The following is a 25382-nucleotide window of genomic DNA, read 5'->3' as shown; positions in this document are numbered from 1 at the left end:
TAGGACAGAATGATGGGACTTTAAGAATTCGTTTATATATGAGATATGGGAAGAAAACATTTATAGTAGAGAAAGTGATAAATTACTGAAATTGTTGGTACTTGTGATGAAAGGGAAGAAGTGATTTTTTTAATAGAAAGGTATCTCTTTAATATATATAAGAATAATTATATATAGAATTATACTACATTACATTATATTAATTATATGAAGAATAATTAGTACACAAACGATTTTAGAACGCAAAAAGATACAGTCTTCTTAGAAGAGTTCCTCAGCTTTCTTTCAAGATTTTTCTTTATTCATTATAGGCATTTATATTGAGTCCTTTGAATGAACAGGCAATTTACCAATAGTTGAACCAAACATATTGTCAGGCACAAGACCAGAAATGAGACAGTGAAAAAAAGTCCAATCCTCTGTTTGCTTAAACCTAATAGACCAGGCCTGTCAAACTGGCGGCCCGTAGGCCAGATGCATCATGTGTGGGCCACACCCACCCCAGCTCCGTAAAGGCAAAAAAAGTTACAATACATTACGATATGTCACGTGACGTGATCAAGTTTGACATCCATGTAATAGACAGAATCTTTCCAAACTATAGCTATACTTTTTTAACTGCTAGATATATCTTGAGAGATTCTAGGGTGTGATTACCCCGAACCGCTTCATGCCTTCCTCTTCCAGTTTGGACTGTGCAGTCTCTTGATCTGAGTCTTTTTCTGGGAAAGCTCTGGCAAAATTCTCCCAGTCTGCTGCTGCAGAGAACATTCCATTATACATACCACTCTGGTAGAAAATGTTAGGCAAAAGCTTTCGATTTGGTATCAAAACCTTAAACAATTCTTTTTCAAAGATTTATATATGTTCAGAAACTGCACTTCCAGAATCATCTTAAGCAGCATATCAGAGGAACCTCAAAGGCTACTGCTGGCAACATTATTCTTATCTATTATTTATTTATATACTACCTTACTACTTGGAGAAATTCACATTATATAATAGAGGAAAAGATAGATCTTGATTATTGCTTATCACATTTTGGTATTTGATAGGACTATTTCAGTAAAAGGTTTGTTTTGATTTCAACCACTATATATTTAATTGAGATATGGTTTATTATTATATAGGCAATTTATAATTAGATTCATAGTTAAATACAGTGAAAACATGATAATTCAAATCCTTACCAAGGAGTTAACGATTATTAAAATAGTGTCTGAGAATATGGTCACTTCCAAGTAAGTAGCATTTTTATAAAATTAAGGTGTTTTTAAGTGCTTTCTGGAAGTTGATTTGTGCCATTCGAAACTAATTTTAGAAAACCAGAAAAAATTGTAAAAAGAATTTCCACAATTAGCATACTATTTATTTTAATGACTATATCATTTCAGTATAATCTACTATCAAAAGAAACTTTGACTTCTACATTTTCTATTAATTTCAAATATTTATTTCACTTTCATGATACTTTTAAAAGTACAGTATTGTTTGTGTGTATGTTAGCTTCCTTACATTTTGCTGCATTTTTAATTTTTTAAAAATGAGCATTAATTAAATATTTAGACTGTAGACAGATGGTTACCTTCTGTCACTTTAAAAATGTTTTTAATGTGTTGCATTTCTCTCTGCAGCAGTTTATTGTTTATAGTTGCCAGTGTATTTATTTTGACATACTTCTGGGTTTTTTTTTTCACCTGCAAGGTGCTGAAATACTTTGCTAATAATAACTTCAGTGAAAAAGAACACTTTTTCCACATTATATATATATTCCTATCCTTTTCTCAGAATAGCATCCTCAAACATCATTTGTCAGCAGCCAGGAACTAGAAGGCAAAAAATTATAAAGGTATCTTTAAAATAAGTTCAACTGTTGTGATTTCACCAACATTTCATGTAGTTTTCCTGCCATTATTTTTCATGGGATGTTTTTATAACTTTCAAGTCCAGACCAGAACGCTCAAAATTTGTCTCCCACCCAAATATCAACTAGACCTAATCTTTGTCCAAGCATTCCCACTTGCTGAAATCCAGACTACCATTGAGGTAATTGCTATAATCCTTATCCCTAGGAGTGCATCCTTTCAAAATTAACTTTTTTATCCAAACTTTTTCAACAAATTTTGAAATGGGATGAAAAATAGCAAGTGAGCGTGGCAATGTGTATAAATGGACCAAACTGTAGATTACACCCCTCAAAAGTTGCTAACTAAGAAGTACGGGTAGTTCTTGATTGTTCACTACAATTGGACTGGAATTTCCATCGCAAAGCAATGTTGTTGTAAAGCGAAATGACGTGAGTGCATTGCTTAGTGATGGAATCCCAGCACTCTCCATTACTGTCCTTAACCAAGAGTCATGGATCATTAAGCAAGTGCCCACCCTAATCCAGGCCATTCTGGGGTTGGCCCCTCCCTTCCTTGTGGGGTGGCAAGCAGCTCCAGAAGCCCCAGCCTCTCCCCCCCCCTGCAGCTTTGTCCCACCGCAGTTGACAATACCAGCCTGCATTCCAAGACTCCTGCTGTCTTGCACTCTGCTGCCCCAGCTGGCCTTCGCCGTCTTCTTGCTTTCACTTCTGGTGTACCTGGTCAGGCTGGGGCTTGGTTTCACACTGCGAAAAAACAAAACAAAATCCAAAAGCAACACCTGAATTGAGGCACACCCAAAAACTCCAGCTGGGCTTTGTACTGGGGGAGGGGGGGACTTAAACAGTCCAGAGTCGCAGCATGCAAAAAAAAAAAAAAAAAAAAAAAAAAACCCACCATTTGACTTTACTGCTTTTGTTTTTTGTTTTGGAACGCAAAGCTATGCCCCGCCCTGGAGCTTTTTGCAAAGGGTCTGCTTTGAGCTTTTTTTTTTTTTTTTTTTTTTTTTTACAAGCTACCTTTCTTTGGGCTAAACTACAAGAAAATATTATTTCTTTTCACTTACTCATTTCAAATTTTCTTTTGTGCTAGATGTGATCAGTATTAGAAGGTGATTATTTTATGTTAAAACAAGTATTTCAGAGAAATTTGTTTATTTATTTCAGTTGTATTTTTTTCCCCAGCACTACCATTCAGTTAAAGTTAAGGCTTTTTAAAATAAAATGCGGATGTTATTTTGTTTCTGAAAACTAAGAAACTATAATACACAGGCATACTAGGCAGGCATAGACATACAAGCATAGTGGTGATATGCCATTTTTCTGTATTTAGACATGTAATTGTTAATGAATGTGTTAATGTTTTTGCTCTAAATGCACTGCATTTTTTAAAATCTTGACTTAATAAGGAAATTTATAATAAAATTCCCTTTCAGTTACCTTATGTGTCAATATTTTCCTTGTCCATCATTAATTAAATATGCATAATGCATGCATATTTAAAATTATTTTATATTTTTAATTACCTATATTTTAATAGTTTTTTTAATTCTTCAAATTATTGTTTATTCATCATCTTTTCTTTTTCATATAGTTAGCAGAAATTTAAGACCTTTATACCATCTAATTACAATTTTCATAACATTTCATATGTGTAGTTGGGGCCCACCTGCTTCTTAATTTGAAAGTTATTTTGAATGTTTTGGACATTTTTTCTTTAACTCGCATGTTTTGTAATTATAATTGATACGATTTCCACTGATACGTATATTCCCAATGAATATATACTGTAGCATGATGGTTATTGATCTCATTGTTCATTAATTAATATCTTTTGCATTGGTATATGGACAAAAGGCAGCAAGCATCAATTCTCTTCCTTTCGTGAATGCTTTGGTTTCTTGAGATCATTGCAATTTTTATGAGGACATCAACTAACTTTGTCTCTAAGAAGAATTCAAAATTATTTATCAAACATGCCAGACTAGAACAAACAGCCCCAATAGTTTACTTATCCTTTATCTTTTCTGCTATGTGACAGTAACTCTTTCTCCACCCACCCTCCTTCCATTCTTGTGGTTACCTCTCTGAGAAAGTACAAGAACAAAAGACACAAAAGGCTAACACTTGTCCATTCCCAATTCCTGGCATAGAGGGTTAGCACCAGGCAAAGCTGACTTAAAATACCGTATTTTCCGGCGTATAAAATGACTTTTTAACACATGAAAATCTTCTTAAAAGTCGGGGGTCGTTTTATATGCTGGGTGTCGTTCTCCTGTAACTAGGCAGACCAGCCTGAAAGGCTCTGATGAGCCAAGCTCTGACCATCCCAGCTGAGTTGCCTGCTAATCAGGCAACTCAGCTGGGATCGCCAGAGCCATTTAAAAGGAAAAAACTTTTTTTCTTTTACATGGCTCTGGCTCTGGATCCAACTCAGCTTGGATCGCCAGAGCCATGAGCCATGTAAAAGCAAAAAAGTTTTCCCCCCTCCAGCTTGCTTACCTTAGCTGCTAGTCGCAACACTTGCCTTGCTTCACTTGCCTGAATCCATTCCATCAGCAAGCAACTCCCTGCCTGCAATCAAGCAGGCAGGGAGTTGTGGACTTCAACTCCCAGAATTCCTCAACCAGCAAAGCAAAGCTGGCTGAGGAATTCTGGGAGTTGAAGTCTACAAGTCTTAAAGTTGCCAAGGTTGGAGACCCCTGTTCTATTGGGTAAGTTTTTTTCCCCTTTGGGAGCTTTAAAAAAAATAGTTAATTGGGGTTTTTTTAGTTGTTCTTTTTTAGACCTAGCCATTTAAAGTTTAGGAAGTTTTAAATTTAGCTTTCATATAAAAATAAAAATAAATTAAAATAAAATAATATTTGTGCAGCTTTCTGAGATTTAGTGTGTTTCTGTAATGTTTCACTCTAACTACACAAACACACAAAATCTCACAAAGCTGTATGTGGAATTTTGTGTGTATAAAGTGTGAAAGTTGGGTTTTTGGGCTTTTGTGGCTGTGTGAGGTTCCTGCTTGTTGCAGGGGCCATTTTGGGTCTAGCACAGCTGCTTTTACATTGTGGGTGAGCCAATTGATGTTTTTTAATTTTTATTTGGTGTGCGTTGGAAGAGGGGTAGTCTTATACGGCGAGTATAGCCCAAACCCTATATTTTAACAGGAAAAGTCGGGGGTCGTTTTATACGCCCAGTCGTCTTATATGCCGGAAAATACGGTAAATGGGACAGGAATTATTTCTTTCTTTTCCTTCCTTGGACCTGTGCCTTTATCCTCCTGTAGGTTGAGTAGAGCCTCAGAAAGGGGCACCATCTGGGGATGGTTCACACATCATACTTAAGCCATTGGCAAGCTTAGTTGCCAGACATGGGCACTCCAAGCTGTCCTTACCCAGTTAGGAGATAGAGGAAGAGGCATAGTGAAGGATTGCCTTCTACAAAATACAAGCCGTGGGAATATCAATCTTTCAGTGTCCTGGAAGACACAGAAGACTGAGAAATCAGTATTCCCACTGCAAAAAGCTGCCAAGATTTGAAAACAAGCTGCTATGAGTAGAAATGTAAACTGATTTGTACTTGATTTCAGCTTGGAGTTGGCCTTGGATCTGAGATTGTGAATATGCACAGGGCTTAGGTTTAGTGTCAGAGATACAAATAGCTTACTGGAAAGTACAAATGGAAAAAGTAAGCAGTGAGCTGTTTCATAATGCTAATTCTTCACCTCTTCACCTCAGTATTTATAGTAGCCTGAATCTGGAATCATTTATTAGTATTCAGACTTAATTATCTCATGTAAGAGAGAAGTACAGAAATATAGCATTCTGGCAAAGAACAGAATAGAATTCACAGGATGGTCTGTTTATTGCTGCAGTATATAAGAAAGCAGAAGGTTATATGTAGGGAACAATACAAGATGAGTTTGTATCTTCTGGATTTGGCAAACAGTTTTTATCAAGAAAACGTATGATTTGTGTACAGTGATAAGGCAAGAGGATTACAGAATAAGGGCATTTGCAGATGATCTGGTTGTGACCCTAACACAGCCGATGGAATCAATAATCCAGATGAAAGACTTTATAAAAGACTATGGTACAGTATCAGGATTTAGATTGAACCAGAAAAAAACTAAGATGATAGTTAAAAATATGACACAAGATCGAAAATACGAACTTGAAAGGAGGGCAGGTTTTGAGATTGTATCAAAGGTTAAATATCTAGGAGTTCAGGTTGCAGAATCAAATATGAAATTGTTTCAAAATAATTATGAGGTGTTGTGGCGAGATGTACAAAAAGATATGGAGACTTGGAAAAAACTGCAGCTTTCTCTACTTGGAAGAATAGCAGCAGTTAAGATGAACATTTTGCCAAGATTTCTTTTTTTGTTTCAAATGATTCCGGTGCTTAAAAGTGATAAACAATTGAAAGAATGGCAAAGTGGAGTGAATAAGTTTGTCTGGAACGAGAAAAAACCGAGAGTGAAACTGAAAATTATGCAAGATGTTCCAGAAAGGGGAGGTCTTAAACTTCCAAACCTACAGTTATACTACAAAGCAGTAGCTTTCACTCAAGCAAACGATTGGTTTGGAAGGAAAAAGACTGGAATATTGAATATAGAAAGTTTTGATCTTGAATTTGGTTGGCACGCTTACTTATTTTATGAAAACAAAGTGGATAAAGTATTCAAAAGCCATATACTTAGAGAGTCTTTGATGAGAGTTTGGAAGAAGCACCGATTCAAATGGGATTACAAAATACCGCTATGGCTGGATCTTGGTCATATTATGTGGAATACAAATATAATGTCACTCGGGGGGTTTTTATATAAAGAGGTTCTTTTTACAGATGCGGGCAGATGGCAACTGAAGACATTAGAGACACTGTTGGAAGAAGGGATTAATTTAACTTGGTTACAGTATAATCAACTTAAATTGAGATGGAAAGAGGACCAAAAAACTGGTATAATGGTACATGAGGAAGAATTGGTTAGACATATAAAAGAGAAAGGTCCAATGCATATTAAAAGGTTATATAATGTTTTGTTAGAAAGGGATTCAGAAACTGAATTGGTTAAAGATTGCATGATTAAGTGGGCACAGAATTTCGCAGAACCAGTGATGTTGGAAACATGGGAAAAAATATGGGTTCAGAATGTTAAATTTACACAATCGCAGAATTTGAGGGAAAATTTTTATAAAATGTTTTACAGATGGCATTTAGATCCCAAGAAATTATCCTGTATGTATCCTAATGTTCAGCCAAAATGTTGGAGATGTGATTGTTTAGAGGCTACATATTACCATGTCTGGTGGAATTGTAAGAAAGTTAAGGCTTTTTGGATAAAAATATGGTGGGTTATGCAGAATGTTTTGAAGAAAAAAATTCAATTTTCTCCACAATTGTTTTTATTGGGTATAGTAAAGGGTTTTACATTGGATGAAACTAAGTTGATATTGTACATGATAACAGCAGCGAGATTATTGATAGGTAAATATTGGAAAAATGAAGCTTTGCCCACTATTGAAGAATGGACTTTGAAGATGGCCAGTTTTGCGGAGATGGCGAAGATTTCAGCATATTTAAAAGATAGGTCACAAGAGACTTATGAATGGGAATGGAAAAAATGAATAGATTATGTGCAGAACAAATATCAAATTAGGAAGTATCAAATAGCTTTTCATTGAAAGTTTTATATAAAAATAGAAATGTATGAATTTTGAGAAGATGAAAAATTATAAGGGGGTTTGAGGGGTTCAGGTTTTATAAAAAGGGGATTTTGATGGGATTATATTCTGTGGAAGTCAGGGGGGGAGGGTCAGGGGGGGTTCGGTGGGGTTAGGGTGGGGAGTATGGGGTGGGTTGGGGGAGAAAAATGGGGTGAAAATATAATTGTAAAACTTTTGCAATAAAAAAAAAAGAAAACGTATGATTTATTTATTTGTTTATTTGTAACCTGCCTTCATTATTTCTACAAATAACTCAAGGAAGTAAATATATCCAACACATCTTCCTCTTCCTATTTTCCCCAAAACCGCAACCTTGTCAGGTGGGTTGTAATGAGAGAGAGTAACTGGTCCAAAGTCACACTGCTGGATTTCATGGCTAAGGTGGAACTTGAATTCACATTCTCTTCCCGCCCACCCCCCCACCTTTTTTTTTTTTTCCCTTTCCTTTAGCCTGCTGCCTTAACCATTAAACTAAACTAGCTCTCAGGGTCAGAATGGGAAGAAAACAACACATATTGTCCCAAATTAGAAACTTAAGATTCCACAGTGGGAGTCATTATATAGAGAACTAGAAGGTTGACTTGTTTAAGTTTTTCTCTCAATCAACTGACCTGCATGCTTTCAATTGGCTTTTAGCTGAGCTCTTAATAAAAGTTTTATCTTTCTGGATCATAAAGAAAAGGAGCATTTTGCTTCTCCTTTGTAAAACAAGTAAAGCAATGTCATTTCAGCTCTTGTTTAATCTAAAAATTAATTGTGTGTTAGGATATAAAGAAGAATCAATATTAACATGGGGATATAGGAATAACAGAAATAATAAGCTTTTTTAAAAAAATGTCTTTCAAACAGAATGTTTTAAATATCATGCCAAAATTGAGTGATCATTTTGCTAGAATTTATCAACAAAGCAATTTAGCAAGTAATGTGGACATAATTGTTGGGATAAGAGTATGTTAAAATCAAATTGTTGTAGCTTTGAGGAATATAATGAAAGAGTGACTTAGTAATAATCTAAAGAAAATTATTATAAGAATGAATGAATCTTGATATCTTAGACCAAAATGATTTTAGGATTAAATATATTATATTTTTTAATATAAATATAACATATTTGAATATCTGTGTTCTGTAAGGATAACTACACATGAAATTAAGCAATACCATGTTTTCCATTTGTTGATTTAAACTCCATTTCTAGTCATCATTAAGCCAAGAAATATAAAAAGCTGCTTTTCATTAGGCTTTTAAGTTACTTGAATAAACCAAAAGTTTAATAAAGTGCTTTAAACAAATCAGTTTTTTTTATATATTTTTTTAATTGATAATTTTTTTAAAAAATATATAAAAAAAACTGATTTGTTTAAAGCACTTTATTAAAATTTAACTAATAAAGCACGGATATGAATATCACCTTGTATTAGCCAGGATAATTGTTATCCAATGCAGTGGCATTACAAAAGATAGATATTTTTTTTGAATAAAGAAATACACTGTTTAAGTGCACTAAAAATACATTTATGTATTTTAATTGTTAAACTATTTTATTCAATGCCAAGTTTAGATTATGCTTGTAACTTCTTTTGGGCTTTTTATAAATAAAAATGATTGATATCATCAATTGATTTCATAAATATTCTTCAAGTTACTTATTCGTAGTTTTGCATAAAATTTTAAGATGATTTAAATACAGTATATGTGGAAAGCTAAACACCAAGTGATAAGGAAACTGTTTCTGCATGATATCCTAAATTATTTTTCAGATTGTTCATTTGTATTATATGAATTTAATGAATAAACAGAATAAGGATAGAGTTTCACTTATGATCATGGTTGGGGCTGGAATTTCTGTCACTAAACTATGTGATCATAAAGTGTGACGACATGTGAACACATTACTTAGTGATAGCAATCCTGGTAGTCCCAGTGACTGCCATAATTCCAGACATGCGGGTTGTGGAAGTAAAGGGAATCCCAGGTAAGAAGCACGGGAATGCCATGGAGGGTAGGAAGTTACCCTGGTAGGCTGGGCAGAAGTTGCATGTGAATTGGGGGGTACTGCTGTGAGATGCAAGCTGAACATTGTGCTGGATTCAGGGAGGCTAGAGAAAGAGGATACACCATATGTGTGTGCATGTGTGCACTCACAGGGAGACTGGGAAATTAATACACTGCAGCTCAGGGGCTTTTGGGCATACCTTGGTTCTGTGGCTGCAAAAGCACCTGAACCTCAACGCAAAGCCACAGCCATTCTCGAAGCCTCAGATGGCCCGGCCCAGCCACATGGCACAAAGGGGCTTTTTTAGTGAACTGCAAGATCCCTTGGGTGTTGCAATGCAGCATGAAGCCCAGCCCTAGCCCAGCCCATCAGTTCAACACAAAGGGGCTTCTTAGCATGCTATAGTTCTGGGGCTGCAAAAGCTCCTGAGCTGCAGTGCAGTGTGAAGCCCTTTGTAGCATGAAACCCAGTCCTAACCTGGTGTAGCAGAAATACGCAAAGAGACTTCTGCCACCCCAGGAAGCTTCAGCCACCCGTAGTTGCCCTTGTTACTCTGCAATCTGAGTCCCCTGCTGCCCTGTGCTTTGCTGCCCTAGCTGACATTTGCCATTCTCTTGTTCCCACTGCTAACAGGTATTGCTGGCATGGGCCATTAGTGAGGCAGCTAATGGCCGCATGAGGCCATCTTCCTCAGGTCTTGCAAACCACTGTGTGCAATTAGGTGAAGAAATCCTCATAAGGCCAATAACTGCCTTGTGAAGGGCCAGACTGAGCATGCTACTGTAGGTCAGCAGCAGGAGAAGGAAGATGGCAAATATCAGCTAGGGCAGCAGGAGTTGCAGAGTGGGGAGGGGTAAAGGACATAGATGGGAAGGGATAGGTGGGTGAGGGAAGTTGAAGCACTCTTGCGGTTGGTTGTAAGTTCAAATGGGCTTCCAAGCGCCCCAATTTTGATCATGGGACTGTGCATCAGCCATAACTTCAGGAACCAGTTATAAATCCCTTAATTCATCTCCACTGTAACTTTGGCTAGGCTGATTGTATGGTCATAAATCCAGAACTATGTATGAGTTATTTCTGAAAATATAAAAGCTAAAAAAATTTCAAGCATAGATAGTAATGTTTTTCTAATATCTTGCTCATTGTATATCCAATATATGTACATAATTATTATAAAAGATTTAAGCAAATCTAATTTGGAGTCACATTAAAAATAAAAAATTATGCTTATTAATTATTTTGTTGGTAGAAAACAAATGTCCTGTGGGTTTTTTTAGTGTATTCCTGCAATAAATATTAATTGTTGAGAGATAATTTTTTTAAATATCCTTTCATGCATCCAGATTCCAAAATCTCACACTTTTTAGGGGCATTGGTGGCATTGTCTATCTTAAGCATTATAAAATTGGATTTTTTCTGAATTTCTGCAGCTCCAATTTAAAAAATAAGTGTCATTTGTGATGTTTCTTCTATTGTTCCCTAGTTCTGCTCCATCAAACAATCACATTGGTTCCCTATTTGCATCTTCTCAGCTATTTCTTTTGAGGTTGTAGCACAAGTGAAAATGCTGACAAGATAGCGTATGCGCTGTCAAGCCATAAAGTATGTAAGTAGTTTTCAGCTTACTGTTATTTCAAGTTGGGGAAATCTAGACAAAAATATTCCCAGACAAAATATAATCCAATTATAGAACATATTGAGTAATGAATACAGTGTTTTGAATAACTTTAATATCAATCAGAAGAGTCCTTGTATTTTATGCTAATATCACATTCCCAAAGAGCTATTTTAGATACCTAGCAAGAATTTCCTTTTTAGCTTTTTAAAAATATTACATTGCATATTTTAATCCAATAACGTATAGTATTTATTAACACAGTGCATGTTTATTTTTATTTATTTCTTGCCATGAACGTATTCATCTACTTGGGAGGAGATTATTTATTTATTTATTTGTCAATAAACGGAAATAGAAATGTAATAATTTGAGATAGGGAATCTTGATGGGTACCAGATATAATATATTGGCAATTTACCAATTTACTTTGCAATTGAAATTGTAGATATTTGCAAACTGATAGTTTTGGAAATAATTGTGGCATAGACCTTTCAATATCACATACAAGATTCTACCCACTGGAATGTATTTTCTCCCTTTCATGTGTATAGAAATAATTTTCATGTATGAAAAAAAATTAAAAAATGTGTAATGTAGGGCACTTGCTACACATCAGTTATCTCCAAGAAAAATGTCATCATTTAATGTACATTTTTCTTTTTTTAAAAGTAATTTGTATTAAAGATTTTCACATAAGTAAAAGATGGACATGAAATTATGTAACATAAGATTAAAAAAATGAGAGAAACAATGCAGATAGAGAAAAAACTAGAGATATAAAGGCGATATAAAGGAAATATATAAAAGATATAAAGGAGCAACTTCCCATCTTCTTTACAGCACTTTACAGCATTTAAAATTGCCACATGGTTCCCTTTCTCATATTTAATTCTTTGTAATCATAAATCCATAAACGATTTTTTCTATTGTCAGTAAAAAGTCCTTAAGAGGTTTCCAGTCTTTTGTAAAAAATACTTATTGTCTTACCCCTGATTAAATAGATCAGTTTTGTCATTTCTGTAAGTTCTTCACAATCCACTTCTCCATTGCAGGTATTTCAGTAGTTTTCCACCTTTGTGCATATAGTAGCTTCATTGCAATTATCATATACAAAACCAATCTTCCATAAGTATTTTCTAATTGGTTTTTCATAAATCCAAATTAAAAGGTTATTTTTTAATATTTATAAAGTTCTCTTAATTTTTAACACAATATGACTTTTAATCCTTTTAGCCATATTCTTTTCTATTGATCGATTTGTATGTTATAAGTGAAATTCTTAGTACATTTTATCTTGTTTTTGTGTTTCAAACCTCAGCAAAAGTTTGTACATTTTAGCAATCATATGTTCATCATTCGTACACAAATTAAAATTCCATTCTTTTTCAAAGGAGAATATCATGAGGTATGATTTATGTTCTTGTGTACTTGAATATCAACAGTAGGTCTTGTTTTTATGCCAGAAAAGATGCAGTTACAAGTAGTACTTTGTGAAGACCTATGGATAAGTTTTTGAACCATTTTTTCTTAAAAAAGAGATGAAGACTACCAAGCTCATCCTCAAGGCATAACCAGTCTCAAAAATAACTACGGTACTTCTGATTTATTAACCACTTCAGATTCAATATGCGGATGTGTGCATTGTTTTATTTATTTTGTTTTAGCTGATGTACATTTTTACTTCATATTTAGATTTAGATTTGCACAATTTAGTAATATATAAAAATCTAATAATACCCTGTTTACCTCCAAATAAGACATCCCCTGATAATAAGCCCAATCGGGCTGTTGAGCACATGGCAATAAGGCCAAGTGCTTATTTCAGGGCTCAGAAAAATATAAGACAGAGTCCTATTTTTGGACAAACATGGTAATAGTAATAATAGCTTTAATACCATGAATAGAATAGAATAGAATAGAATAAAATAGAATAGAATAGAATAGAATAGAATAGAATAGAATAGAATAGAATAGAATAGAATAGAATTCTTTATTGGCCAAGTGTGGACACACTTGGACACACAAGGAATTTGTCTTTGGTGTATATGCTCTCAGTGTACATAAGGAGAATAAAATACATTCATCAAGAATAAAAAGATGCAACACTTAGTGATAGTCAGGGTTACTAATAAGCTATCAAATTGTACTAGGAAACAAATAAAAACAATATAAATTGAGAGATACAAACGACATGGTTATAGTAATAAGTGGGAAGAGATAGATAGTAGTAAGGAAGAGAAGAATAATAGTAATACAGTCTTAGTAAATTATTTGACAGTGTTGTCGGAATTAGTTGTTAAGCAGAGTGATAGCATTCGGGGGGAAATGTCCTTGTGTCTAGTTGTTCTGGTGTGCAGTGCCTTATAGCTTCATTTTGAGGGTAGAAGTTGAAACAATTTATGTCCAGGATGTGAGGGGTCTGTAGATATTTTCACAGCCCTCTTTTTGACTCGTGCAGTATACAGATCCTCAGTGGAGGGCAGGTTGGTAGCAATTGTTTTTTCTGCCTATCTCAGGTCCTTGGGAAAGATTAGATAAGTGGATAAAAATGCCAGTCTAAACATCTGATGTTGATGTAGCATATGGTACAATGAATCATCATCATCATCATCATCATCATCATCATCATCATCATCATTTGACTTTCATATTGTATATTTTGCAATTTGGTCACAGAGTGAATGAACATCACTACTATTGTTTTAAGTACATAATTACTCTTATTTTAGCAGATATATAAAAACTGTATATTATATTTCTAATTCTTAAGAATCAATCATAATGGTAATTTTTATCATGTAATCAGATTAATATGTTTTGCAATTGTGATTTAGTTATATATTTAAAATGTATTGTTTTACCTCTGCAACATTTTGAACCAGTGTGTACTGTATATATATACATCTATAGTGTCAAGCATTCATCAGGGTATCCATGGGAACTAACATAGCTGTAGTGATCCTAAGAGGAACAAGTTGCACAACATGCATCATGACATTGTGACACAAACTTTGACCTTAAGTATTTCATGGGATGTTGTGATGCATCATGTCTCAAATACCAAAGAAATTATGGAGTTTGCATCTTAATGTCACAATGCCCATTTTGTTATAGGTATGGATGCCCAAGCTAAGGAATCCTGTCTTGAGACCAGCTAAACTCCCTCTAACATTTCTTACATTTTCTTTTAGTTAAAGTAAAATATGAAGTTGGTATGCTACAAAACAAGACTTTTGTACTCCCCACCCCATCACCCACCCACCTCTATTTGGATCAACAGGGATTTTTGAAAATTAAAAAAGGATTAATAGTTCTCTAGAAGTATATCCAACTTGGAAACACTCTGAAGTTGGTTATGCTTGTAGGAGAGCAAAACTAAAACAAACCAAGGCTGAGATGGAGCGACACTATACATCGTAAAGAAATAACAGGTGACAAAAACTAAAATCTGAGTTTGTTTTTCAGCAAGTTTTATCTTTATTAATATATTTTTAGAACATTCAATATACTTATATGGTTCTACATATTTGTGTCAAAGGAAATTTGCATCTGTGTTCAGTGAAAGACTAATATGTTACTTTTTGAAAAGAAATTTACTCATCTTCGGGTATTTCAGTTTGTTCCACTCTTGAAAGTACTAGAAAGATAGCAAAGTTCAGGAAAATACCTGAAATCTTAAATGCACTAATTATTATTAGAAGGACAGGCTGTAACATATAAATAAATGTCTGAGTTTTTGGATTTGTGTCAGTGATTATATTTCTAGCTTATTGTTCAGAAGAGGAGTAGTACAATCTAGAAGTCTAGCATTTAATAAAAGGTAGTTCAATTTAGATGAAATTATCTGTGCTTAACTGTGCTCCATCCTTATTTTAAATAGCTGTTACTAATCAGTAGGCATGAGATCCATGACTAACCCATTTCCTGGGTAGAGTTGCTAAGGGTTTAATATCTAATCTACTGTCTCTTTGCATGTAAAAATTACTAGAAAACATTGTATTTAATGGCTTAAGAACTATGATTAGAATAGTGACTATTAGATAAATTGTATGGGAAAGTAATTGGAAATGCATCCAAAGGAATACACATTATGGAGAATTGCAAGCTATTCATTTGCAGAAACATTAAATTATCTCTATAGCAAGAAAACAGCAATTAAAACAGCAAGCAGCAAAGGGGATGGTAATGGCACTTTGTAAAATTGCAGCTGTTCTACAGAGGTAAGGAAACAAAAATTAATCAGAAATGGGCAGCTTAACTAAGAAATTATGACATCTTTGGCTGACTGGAGCATAACTGTCAAGCTTGGGCTGTTTGGTGGTCAATAGTGACATTCCATGTGTCAGTGAACAGAGTCTCTTGATACAGTAACCCTCAGTTCACACATTACTGAAGCTCCAACTGTCGAACATTTAAGTCCCTTGGTACTACTGTAGCCTCCAATTTTTCCTGACTGGCTCATGTTTCATTCTTTGGCAATTTGCCCTAATGATATCCCTCGGGAGCTTTCAGACTTTCTTCTTTTCCATATTTAATCCTGTTATATTAATCTGAATGAAAGTATATAATGCTGTTCAAAATTGTAATCTCTTGTTCTGTTGCTTTATGGGTTATTTTAATAAAGCATTTTCTCTGCTCCTAATTTAGGCCGGAAGTTCATAACACAAATGGTTTGCTTAATTCTAAAGTGAAAGCTGAATTGTCTGAAACATCCTTGGTTTGTTGATGCCATAAATATTTAAGAAATAAAAGCCTCTTAAAACACGAGGTAGGAAAGCTGACAGAAGCATTTGAGCTTTTTCAGCCACCCCCAGTTCAGGTGGCCTGTATCCCACCCATTTTGGAAATGGCAATGCTCTTTGCTGAAGACAGCAAAGTATTATTTTTACCCACAATCTTTCCTTTTATAGTATCATCTTATAGATGCAGAACTTGATTTGCTTATTCCTTATTCCTTGCTTATTCCTTTGCTTTATATGTCTGAGCTACCATACTTCACCCATAGCACTTGATAATCTTATAGCTGTGTAAAGGAGCGGTACTTCCTTAACTGTTGTATGTCACCCAGAGTCACATTTTTATAAGGTGAGCAGCCTTATTATTATGATATATTAATAGATAACAGTAACTTTGCTTGCCGGGGTGATCCACTTACAGGAAATGCACCTTCTCTACATTGAAAAAAGCAAGGCATTCAATGCCATAAATTGGAATTGCAGGTTACTTTATTTTATTTCTGCACACATAGAAGAACATTGGAAGCCAATAAAGTGGCTGATGCGATGTACATAAGCTAATACTTAGCTGCACTAGACCTGTGGGCCACATAGCTTTGCAAAAGATATTTCCACTGAAATATATTAGGCAGCCAGAGTGGTCTACCTTGAGACATCATAGTTAGGTGCCTTGCTTTTCAGTGTCAAGACACCACATACAAGTAGTTCAACCCATCAATTGGGGTTGAGGAGCCTCTGCAAAATGGTACTACTTCACATAAGCCTACTATATTTTTGCATAAGTCTACACACATACTCTTTCTCTTCCAAACTATCCTAGCTATTGATATTGTGCACATCACACTCAGGAGGAGTGTTGTAGAACCCTGTGCTATTTTTTTTTTCAGTCTTGTTCCTGACAGGCCCTATGGTAGGCTACCTAGGGCAGGGGTGGGCAATTGTGGCCCTTTACAACCTGTGGACTTCAACTCCCAGAATTCCTGAGACAGCCAAGCTGTCTCAGGAATTCTGGGAGTTGAAGTTCACAGATTGTAAAAGGGCCACAGTTGCCCACCCCTGACCTAGGGGATTTTCAACAACTGAATTGTGAGTTGCCAATGCACGAGGCAGGAAATGCTGTGCTTAGTTATTTTTCTGCAACTTGCAGAATGTCAGACACTTAAATTGTGTAAGCGGAATTGATAGATTGGCTCTTTTGTTCATTAATATGGCCCTAGTTTGTATATAGTAATGTGTACAGGTGTTTTTTTTTGTGTGTGTGTGATCCACTATCTAAATGATAAGAAAAATTACATTCTGGTGCTTATATATCTTCGTCCTCTGGCATGTTTGCTATAAAAGATGCTTATGCAGAATTCTCAGTGCTGTGTAAACAAAGGTTCCATACTTGATGCCAGGTTTGAGTTTCTGAGCTCATTGCAGTCAGAATACTGTAATAAATGTACATTATTATAGCATCAGGAAATACGTAGTTGATAAGCAGAGATTTACAAAGAGAAAGCAGAGCAGTAGATTATATTCTGGCTATTGTGACCATACAGTGCCTTCTGAGAATTAGGATCTGTTTCATGTGAAATTCATCTGTTGGCTGCATCTGGCTTTCTTTGCAATCGGTTTGCCCTCAGAAATACATTGTTGTTAATCTCCTTCATAGTTCAAATAGCTCTCATAATATGAGCTAGACTAACACTTAAGAAGTGCAGGATATTATGTGCAAGATGTATTCCTTGTACCCTTTGTGAATTGTAAAACAGACTGGGGCTCCTGGGACAATTGTTAGTAGAGACTTAACTCCTCATTAAATAAAAGTAAGACTCCTGTTTAGCATTTTATTCAGGGAAGATTTTAAAGTAGTGCCAGCTTGGACCCATTTGTTTGTCTTAATAGCATTTTCTCTCTGGGATATTGTCCTTGGCATAGTGTTTGTTCTCTATACCTGGGCCACTTCTGCCATACCTTCCCCTGCATAGCAAGCACTGCAGCTGGTATTGTTATTCTGGCCTCAAACCAAACCAAAATAGATCTCAGACGGCCCTCTCTTTCTTCCATCTACTAAAAAGACCATTGTTTCTTTAAGATGGGAATGCGGTGCACAATCTTGGGGTGGTTATAGCTGCAGTAGCTGTCTGGGAAGGGTTGAAGACCACTATGGGTATGACATGAATGTATATGCATGTGATCTGATGAGTTGGAAGCTTCTGAGGAGAGGAGAGCTTTGTTGCTTGTGGGAGGTTTAATCCAATTTTAGTCTTAACATTGTAGTTGTTATTATTATTATTAGCTATGTATGTGCATTTTATTTTATGTGCATCCTTTATGCTGCAAATGAGTCCCATTTTCGTAGGCATAGCTGAAATATGATATAATAGCTCAATATGATATCATAACTTTATATTCTTCTGTGTTGGTTTTGGTTTTTAGTGTTTTTCCATAGTGTTCTGTATTAACACTTACGTAGTTCTGTGTAACTCTAAATTATACTTTAAGTTCCGTAAGTGTAATTATGCAATTTAGTAACATTGTAGTTTTATATCTGTGTCAGTCATTCTAAATTTTAGTTGATTGACTGACTGAAATTGTGGGAAAGCCAATTATTATCTTATTATCACATAGAATTGTCATATTTCTGTCCTTCCATTTTAAATGTCTGCTGGCCTGACTGATACAAAGTAGTTGTAATGCTCATAAAAACTTGTATTTCTTTTCTAAAATGACCAGTTGAATTTCTGAAAATCAATAAGCATTTTGGAAGCTGTATTTTGATAATTTAGCAAATCCTGTACCAATTCTCCCTTATTTCTATCACAATCTCACTCTTTATGTATATAAAACTGAAGTTTATAAACCTGTCAAACAAAATGATGTACAAAAACCCAATGTTCTGCTAAGGGAATCTAATCCGTTAGCATGAAAGATTTTTCAGTACAATTTACTTTCTTATGTTTTAGTTCACATTACAATAAAGACAGCATTCAGCCTATGAATGAATATATAAAGAAACATTTATAGATTGAAAAGTGGCTTTGTTTCAGTAGAAGATAACTATTTCTGCATCTCTTTATGAGACTATCATTATTACTGATATTTCATTATGTGACTGACAGTAATAAAGCCTTTCCGTAGTACATAGAAATTCAATATTTATCTCAATATTGTATATACATAATTGCAGGTTTATTGTTGCTGACATGATTAATACAGTGTTTTACTTCTTTTCTTTCTTATAACATTACACTTTTGTTGTGTCTGCTTTGAATTCTAGTTAACTGCTTGTGTTCATGGGTCAGCTGCATTGCTATATCCAATGTACTGGCAGCATATATACATCCCGGTGCTCCCACCACATCTCCTGGATTATTGCTGGTAAGAGGCTAAATATGTATTATTCTTTACCTCTCTAATAATTAAGCAAGACAATATGTTGTTGCCTTTTAATTAAATAAATAGGATCATTTGAAGATTACAGTAAATCCAGTTGTAATAGTACAGACTCAAAATGAAAACATGCCATATTTGGCACTGCTTTATAAGATAAAAATATTTGAAACTGTACTTCTGCAGGACTAAGATATGAAACAAGATTTATGTTTCATGATTTATGACTTACATGGCTTATTTTTAGATCACTAGATTTTAGAAGTTGCTGAATTACTGAAGAGACAAAATCCAAAATTTTGTATTATCTTTCTTTCCCCCCCACCCAAACATATGTAGAGATACTAATGTGATTCAGAATGTTTCTCTGTTGAGGGAAGGTAATCAAAAGGTCCTATACAGACACATTGAGAGCTGTCATCATTACTAATTATATTTATTAATATTATTACATTTATTTGCCACTTGTCTCACCATGGGGCTACTCGAGGTGATTTACAACAATAAAAAAATGAAGAAATAAAAGGAAATTTTAAACAAAGCAAAAATAAATAATAAAACAATAAAATAAACAAAAAGAAAACCAAGAAAATACATCAATATGACTACCGTAGTAAAAAAAAAAAGAAGGACCAATAGGGAGCAGAGAGTGGGAGGGGAGGTGGAGTCTGCTGTCAACTTAACAGCCACCTCCAGAGTAGAACTCCCCCATTGCTAATCATTACTAATTTAACATTGCTAATCATTACTAATCTAGAACTAATATTGATATTTTGTGTGTGCTACATGTGGTATTTCAAGCTTATTTCACATCTTTTAGTATGTTAGCTTACAGCACAAAATAATTCTATAATTTAAATAATTCAAATGCTTCCAAGATTCTACAACATCTTCATGATCATAGTTTGTCTAGATTTCTTATAAGCTAATATACTTGTCCCAGTCAAAAAAGCAATGATTTAATGGGCTTAAAAAATCACTGAAATCAAAGGGCAGAGAAAGAATTTCAAAATAGCATAGCTGAAAAAAGAAGCATCTCCTTTCCAGGATGAAATAATTTCATTCATTGCTATATCCAATGTACTGGCAGCACATATACATCCTGGTGCAAAAGTGTACATAGCAAAAGTTTAAGATGTTAGAAGAGCTGAAATGCTTTCTGACATTAGAACCAGTATCCAATCATATAGCATTATTTCATAGGTATAATGAGGGGAAACGAGTGATGCTCAGGGCAGAGTAAATTTTATGTACAGAGTGGATGTGTCCAACTTTCAGGGTCAGAAAAAGAATAGGCAAAAGTCTGTTGACTTGAAAAGATGTGTGGCCTTGTGGAAAGGTCTAGAATGTAAGCCCTAGATTTATAGACAGCTTGATTTCTCTTGTTTATCTGGAGTAAAGCAATTTATCAAGTTGTGTCATTTATTTGAAGGTTCTGTTTAATTGCTGCCTGGAGAATTAAAATTTATTTTGGTACCAAAAGTACCAAAACGTCTGACAGATTTTGGATTTGCTTAATTTTTAAACAAGAAAAAACAATCTTATTAACTTCTTAGTATAGTTTCTTACCTATAACACTATGTAGTTTATGATGAAGCATCTGTTTTAAGAATTCTATTAACATTCTTACAGGATTACAGAATTCTACTTAAAGCTACTTAATGATTCTTTATTAAATTCTCCATTTTTGTTGCAGAATAAACATTTTTCACAATAAAATCATACTACTTTTCTAATTCATACTTTATGTAAGATAACCAATTATTTTAGGAAAATGATGGACTAGGTTAAAATATATATTTCATAAATTGATAAGTGATTGCTAGAAGAAAAACATGCATGTGTCTTAATTGTCATTTTTTCTCCTTTTAAATGCCTGACACTTTCTTTAATGATAAAATTACTAATCAGAAACTGATTATGCCAAGCTTTCCCCAGTATTACTTTTCTATGAAATATGAAGAAAAAACTGATTCATGTCAAGCATTGTTTTTAAATAAAAAGTTGCATTTTGATTTTAATGCAAGATAATATGTCACCTTACTTCGGACACACTTAAACTAATACCCAGTGGTTTAAAAATAAATGCTATGTTACTAAATTAATGAATAGAAGAAAAGTATTTGCACATTCAAGAGAGTTAGTGGAGTAATATAACTTATAAATTTTTTAAATTTTAAATACAATTAAATGAAAATCTCACCAAATTAATATATAAACACAACTACTTCAAAAGTCTATGATGGCAGACAACATGTATCAACAATGCACTATGGGATATAGATTTGTACTTCAGTGAAAAATGTTAATTCTGGAACCCAGGCCAGAAAACGCAGATTTTCTGATAACATAATAGATTTGAAATATTGTGTATATTACCAAGAAGTACATCCTTAACACAAAGCAGTTAATATAAATCATAGTGACAATCCTATTGATATGATCCTCAAATATGTTGATAATAGAGCAAAACTAGACACTATAGGTTAATATTTCAATTTCTGAGTAGCATTCCCAACAGTAATATATTTGGAACTCATCACCTAGTAAACACTCCCTGAGATAGCCAATAATATATATGAAGCAATTTTTGTTGAAGTAGTACCAAATGTATTTTAAGATTATAGGAATCTAATTATACAGTTTTTAAACTATCCATAAATTGACTTATCTAGGCAGGACACTGAAGATGGTTATTCCAAAGGTTGAATAATTAACTGATACCAATTTGTTTTACTTCATATAAAATATGTATTGGTTTATGAACTGTATTTAATTGGAGTGTTTGCTTTACAAATAGAAGAGTTCTAATAAGACTTTGGCTATGGGGAAGGGGCCAAGGGGAAAGATGTGATTTTAGGGTACAGGGCTAAATTTTCTCTGCTACTCCCTGCTCTAATTTAGAAGAGTCTCTAACTACCTTCATGAATCTCTGAGGAGGATACAATGAAAAGGAGGAATGTGCCGAAATCATATTTCCATTCTTGGGTGGGACAATTTCATGAATGCAGTTTTGCTCAGTGGGTTTCAGAAAAGAATTTCTGGCATCTTTTCTATTGTAAATTTGTAGGCTTCCCAAGAACCTAAAAATCTCATTATTCTTAACACTAATTTAGTTGTCAGTGTATATAACTGCTCCTAACATTTGTAGTAAATTGTAAAGCAGTATAAAATACAGAGCTATTTGTATATCTTTCAGCTGTATTCTTTGTCATACATTATATATTGTTACTTCAGTTTATACATGTATGAAAAAGGCTGATTTATCTGGAAAAAGTATCATAGCAACCTCCAGTCCAAATTCACAGTTTTAATCATAAGTCTAATGACTGCAACTTTTTAATAATATTATTCTCAATTTTATACTGAAGTCACATTTCAAAACCATCTGACTAATGTGTAAACTGCAAAAGTGGTTCTGTACTTATTGGCAAATTGAACAGTCTTTATTATTGTTTTGCCTGTTTGAAGGCCAGGGATGGAAATGGAAATGTGATGATATACCATCACTGATAAATATTATAAATAAATAAATATTTCCAGAATGAATTGATTTTTTTATGGAAAAAACTCAATGCTTTTTATTGATTGTGATTGTGGGATTTTATTTGTTTGTTTGCTTGCTTGTCTGTTTGTTAGGGTGAATTCTGCAAGTATAATTTCCAAAGCTCTGAGAGCCACAAAAATAAGGGGGTTGAAATGTAAGTGGTTTATGGCTGGTCATTCTGTTCAATCTACTTGCAGAATAAAATCCCTAATTTTAACTTCGTAGTTTCCAATTCACAAGGTGAGAAATATCATTGGATGGGGGGGAAATAATATTGATACAGCCTGTGTTAGGTACCATTTTGAATAATAGAATATGTAGCATAATATCATTCTGGCAATCATTACATTACATTTAGGTTGTATATATCTCTGTTGTATTTACTATAAAAGCGTGTATTAGAGATGCATGAAGGAAAGTTTTATTGCCATATTTGTGGGAAAGTTTTATAGCAGTTAGTTAGTCTGGCTTTATCTGCTTTAACCAAGAAACCCATGCTGGTTTGTGATACTATATCATTGTGTCTCAGGTGAATCTGGTGTTAGGTCATCTGTGCCTATGATGCATGTCATGAATGAGGGACATAAATTGGTCCCAGTACACATTCCCTATGTTGCAAATCATTCCCTTGTTGAGTTCTTCTTATAACCCTTGTATTTTGCTGGCCACGTGCATCTGAGCAGAAAAGACTAGGCCATGACAGATAATCAATATCATCAAAATGGGCACCTTTTTGGTAAAATTCAGGGTAAGCTTTAGGAGATACAATTTTTTTAAAAAAACAGATAAACATTTTAAGAACATCCTGGGAATGCTTCCAACTTATTTCAGATAATTTTCTTTGCCTATCCTATGTTGTGCACAAATGCGGGCATGCAAAATAAATAAATAAAAGAATTATATATTTTACATCAGGGGCAAAGTTTTAAAGAGATATTGAAATTTTTTATCAGATACTGTAACTAAAAGAAAAAAGCATAAAGTTTAAGCATAGATAGTTATTGTAAATAACTATCTATGCTTAATAAATAACTATCTATGCTTAATAAATAACTATTTAACTATTTAAATCAAAATAAAAAAAATTGTAGCTAACGGCTGAATTACCTGAATATTTAGCACTTTCATTCCATTGGGGAAATAGTAAATAAAACCAAATGGAGAAATAGAACCAGATTTGATAAAACTTTGGCCAAAATGTTAGATACTGATGAAAGCTGAAATGGAAAGATACAATACTGTGTTTTTCTAAAAATCACAGCAAGTAAAAGAATACTATGTACTAAATCTACAAATATACACTTGTTATATTTTGTAAATCATGGTTGCATTTTAAATCAGTCTTACTCATTTAATATACATCAAGACTTCATCTTTTTTCCTGCTGTGTATTGATCAAGTCTAACCCCTTTCCTTTCCTTTCCTTTCCTTTCCTTTCCTTTCCTTTCCTTTCCTTTCCTTTCCTTTCCTTTCCTTTCCTTTCCTTTCCTTTCCTTTCCTTCCCTTCCCTTCCCTTCCCTTCCCTTCCCTTCCCCTTCCCCTTCCCCTTCCCCTTCCCCTTCCCCTTTCCCTTTCCCTTTCCCTTTCCCTTTCGTAGCATTTTTCTTGCATAAGGGTATACAGTAATAGAAGACATAATTCTTACACTATAGAATAAGTTGTTCATGGTCATTTTGCATTTTGCTATTTCAGTGTAATCTACTGCTGTTCAAGGCAAACATATTATTCATATAGTAGAGTGGTTTAGGTAAAGTAAAATAAAACCCAATATTTTGAGTTTGAAGATACAGATACACACAGCTAGATTTCAATACAATTTAACTGTAAATTCATAATAATATAAAGTTATACATGGAAATAGAAACAGACAATTGCAGATCAAAGCCTTTACCTGTTCATTGTAATATTTCATATTTCCCACAAACTGTTTTCATATGTTTCTTTTTGCCCCTCCCCTTTAACAACTGCTCAGGTTTGGGGAGGGGTCACATTACAAAAATGCCAGATCATTTTAGGCTTCTTATATGTACTAGTAGATATAAAATAATAGAAGCTTTGTAACTTTTAGGAAAGTCATGTGAAGGCCATTAATTTTTCCCATTTTGTTAAATTTTTATAGTATTAATGCAGATGATCTGGTCTTCTGAATTGTACATTAGCTGGATGCCATGTAACAGATTATTCCATAAATAAAACCAACAAATGAAAAATGCAGCCACTTTTACTCCATGTGAATTTATTCAATTAACTTGCACAAATGACATTATTTGGGGTTTTCTGATCTGCTCAAGATTATTGAGTTAGAAGATAGTATGAAATTATTTTCTGTCCTCCATTCTATTAAAATATAAAAGAATAGACTGGAGAAGGGTATATGTGATTTAAAGTCAGGTGTCATCAGTGTGATGATAATACCCAATTTTATTTTTCCCAGTCATTAGAGTCATCGCAAGATCGCTATTACTATTAAACTTTAGTCTAGATGTTTTCATATCACAGCCGATAAAGCAATGCTATCTGACAAGA

General features: G+C 34.1%; 1 protein-coding gene across 1 annotated transcript in view; it reads left to right on the top strand.

The window, feature by feature from the left end:
• The window catches only part of DENND1B (DENN domain containing 1B), a 207076-nt gene that overhangs the window by 116539 nt on the left and 65155 nt on the right, over nt 1–25382 (top strand). The window contains exon 10 of the mRNA XM_070939310.1: nt 19197–19297. Within this exon, the coding sequence (XP_070795411.1) occupies nt 19197–19297 (101 nt within the window). The remainder of the gene's footprint in view (nt 1–19196; nt 19298–25382) is intronic.

This window comes from Pituophis catenifer, unplaced genomic scaffold (assembly GCF_029215685.1).
Source record: "Pituophis catenifer annectens isolate HBS135680 unplaced genomic scaffold, rPitCat1.0.hap2 SCAF_3, whole genome shotgun sequence".
NCBI classification, from domain to species: Eukaryota; Metazoa; Chordata; class Lepidosauria; order Squamata; family Colubridae; genus Pituophis; species Pituophis catenifer.
Note: the sequence above shows the minus strand (reverse complement) of the source record. Positions and strands in the feature narration are given on the sequence as shown.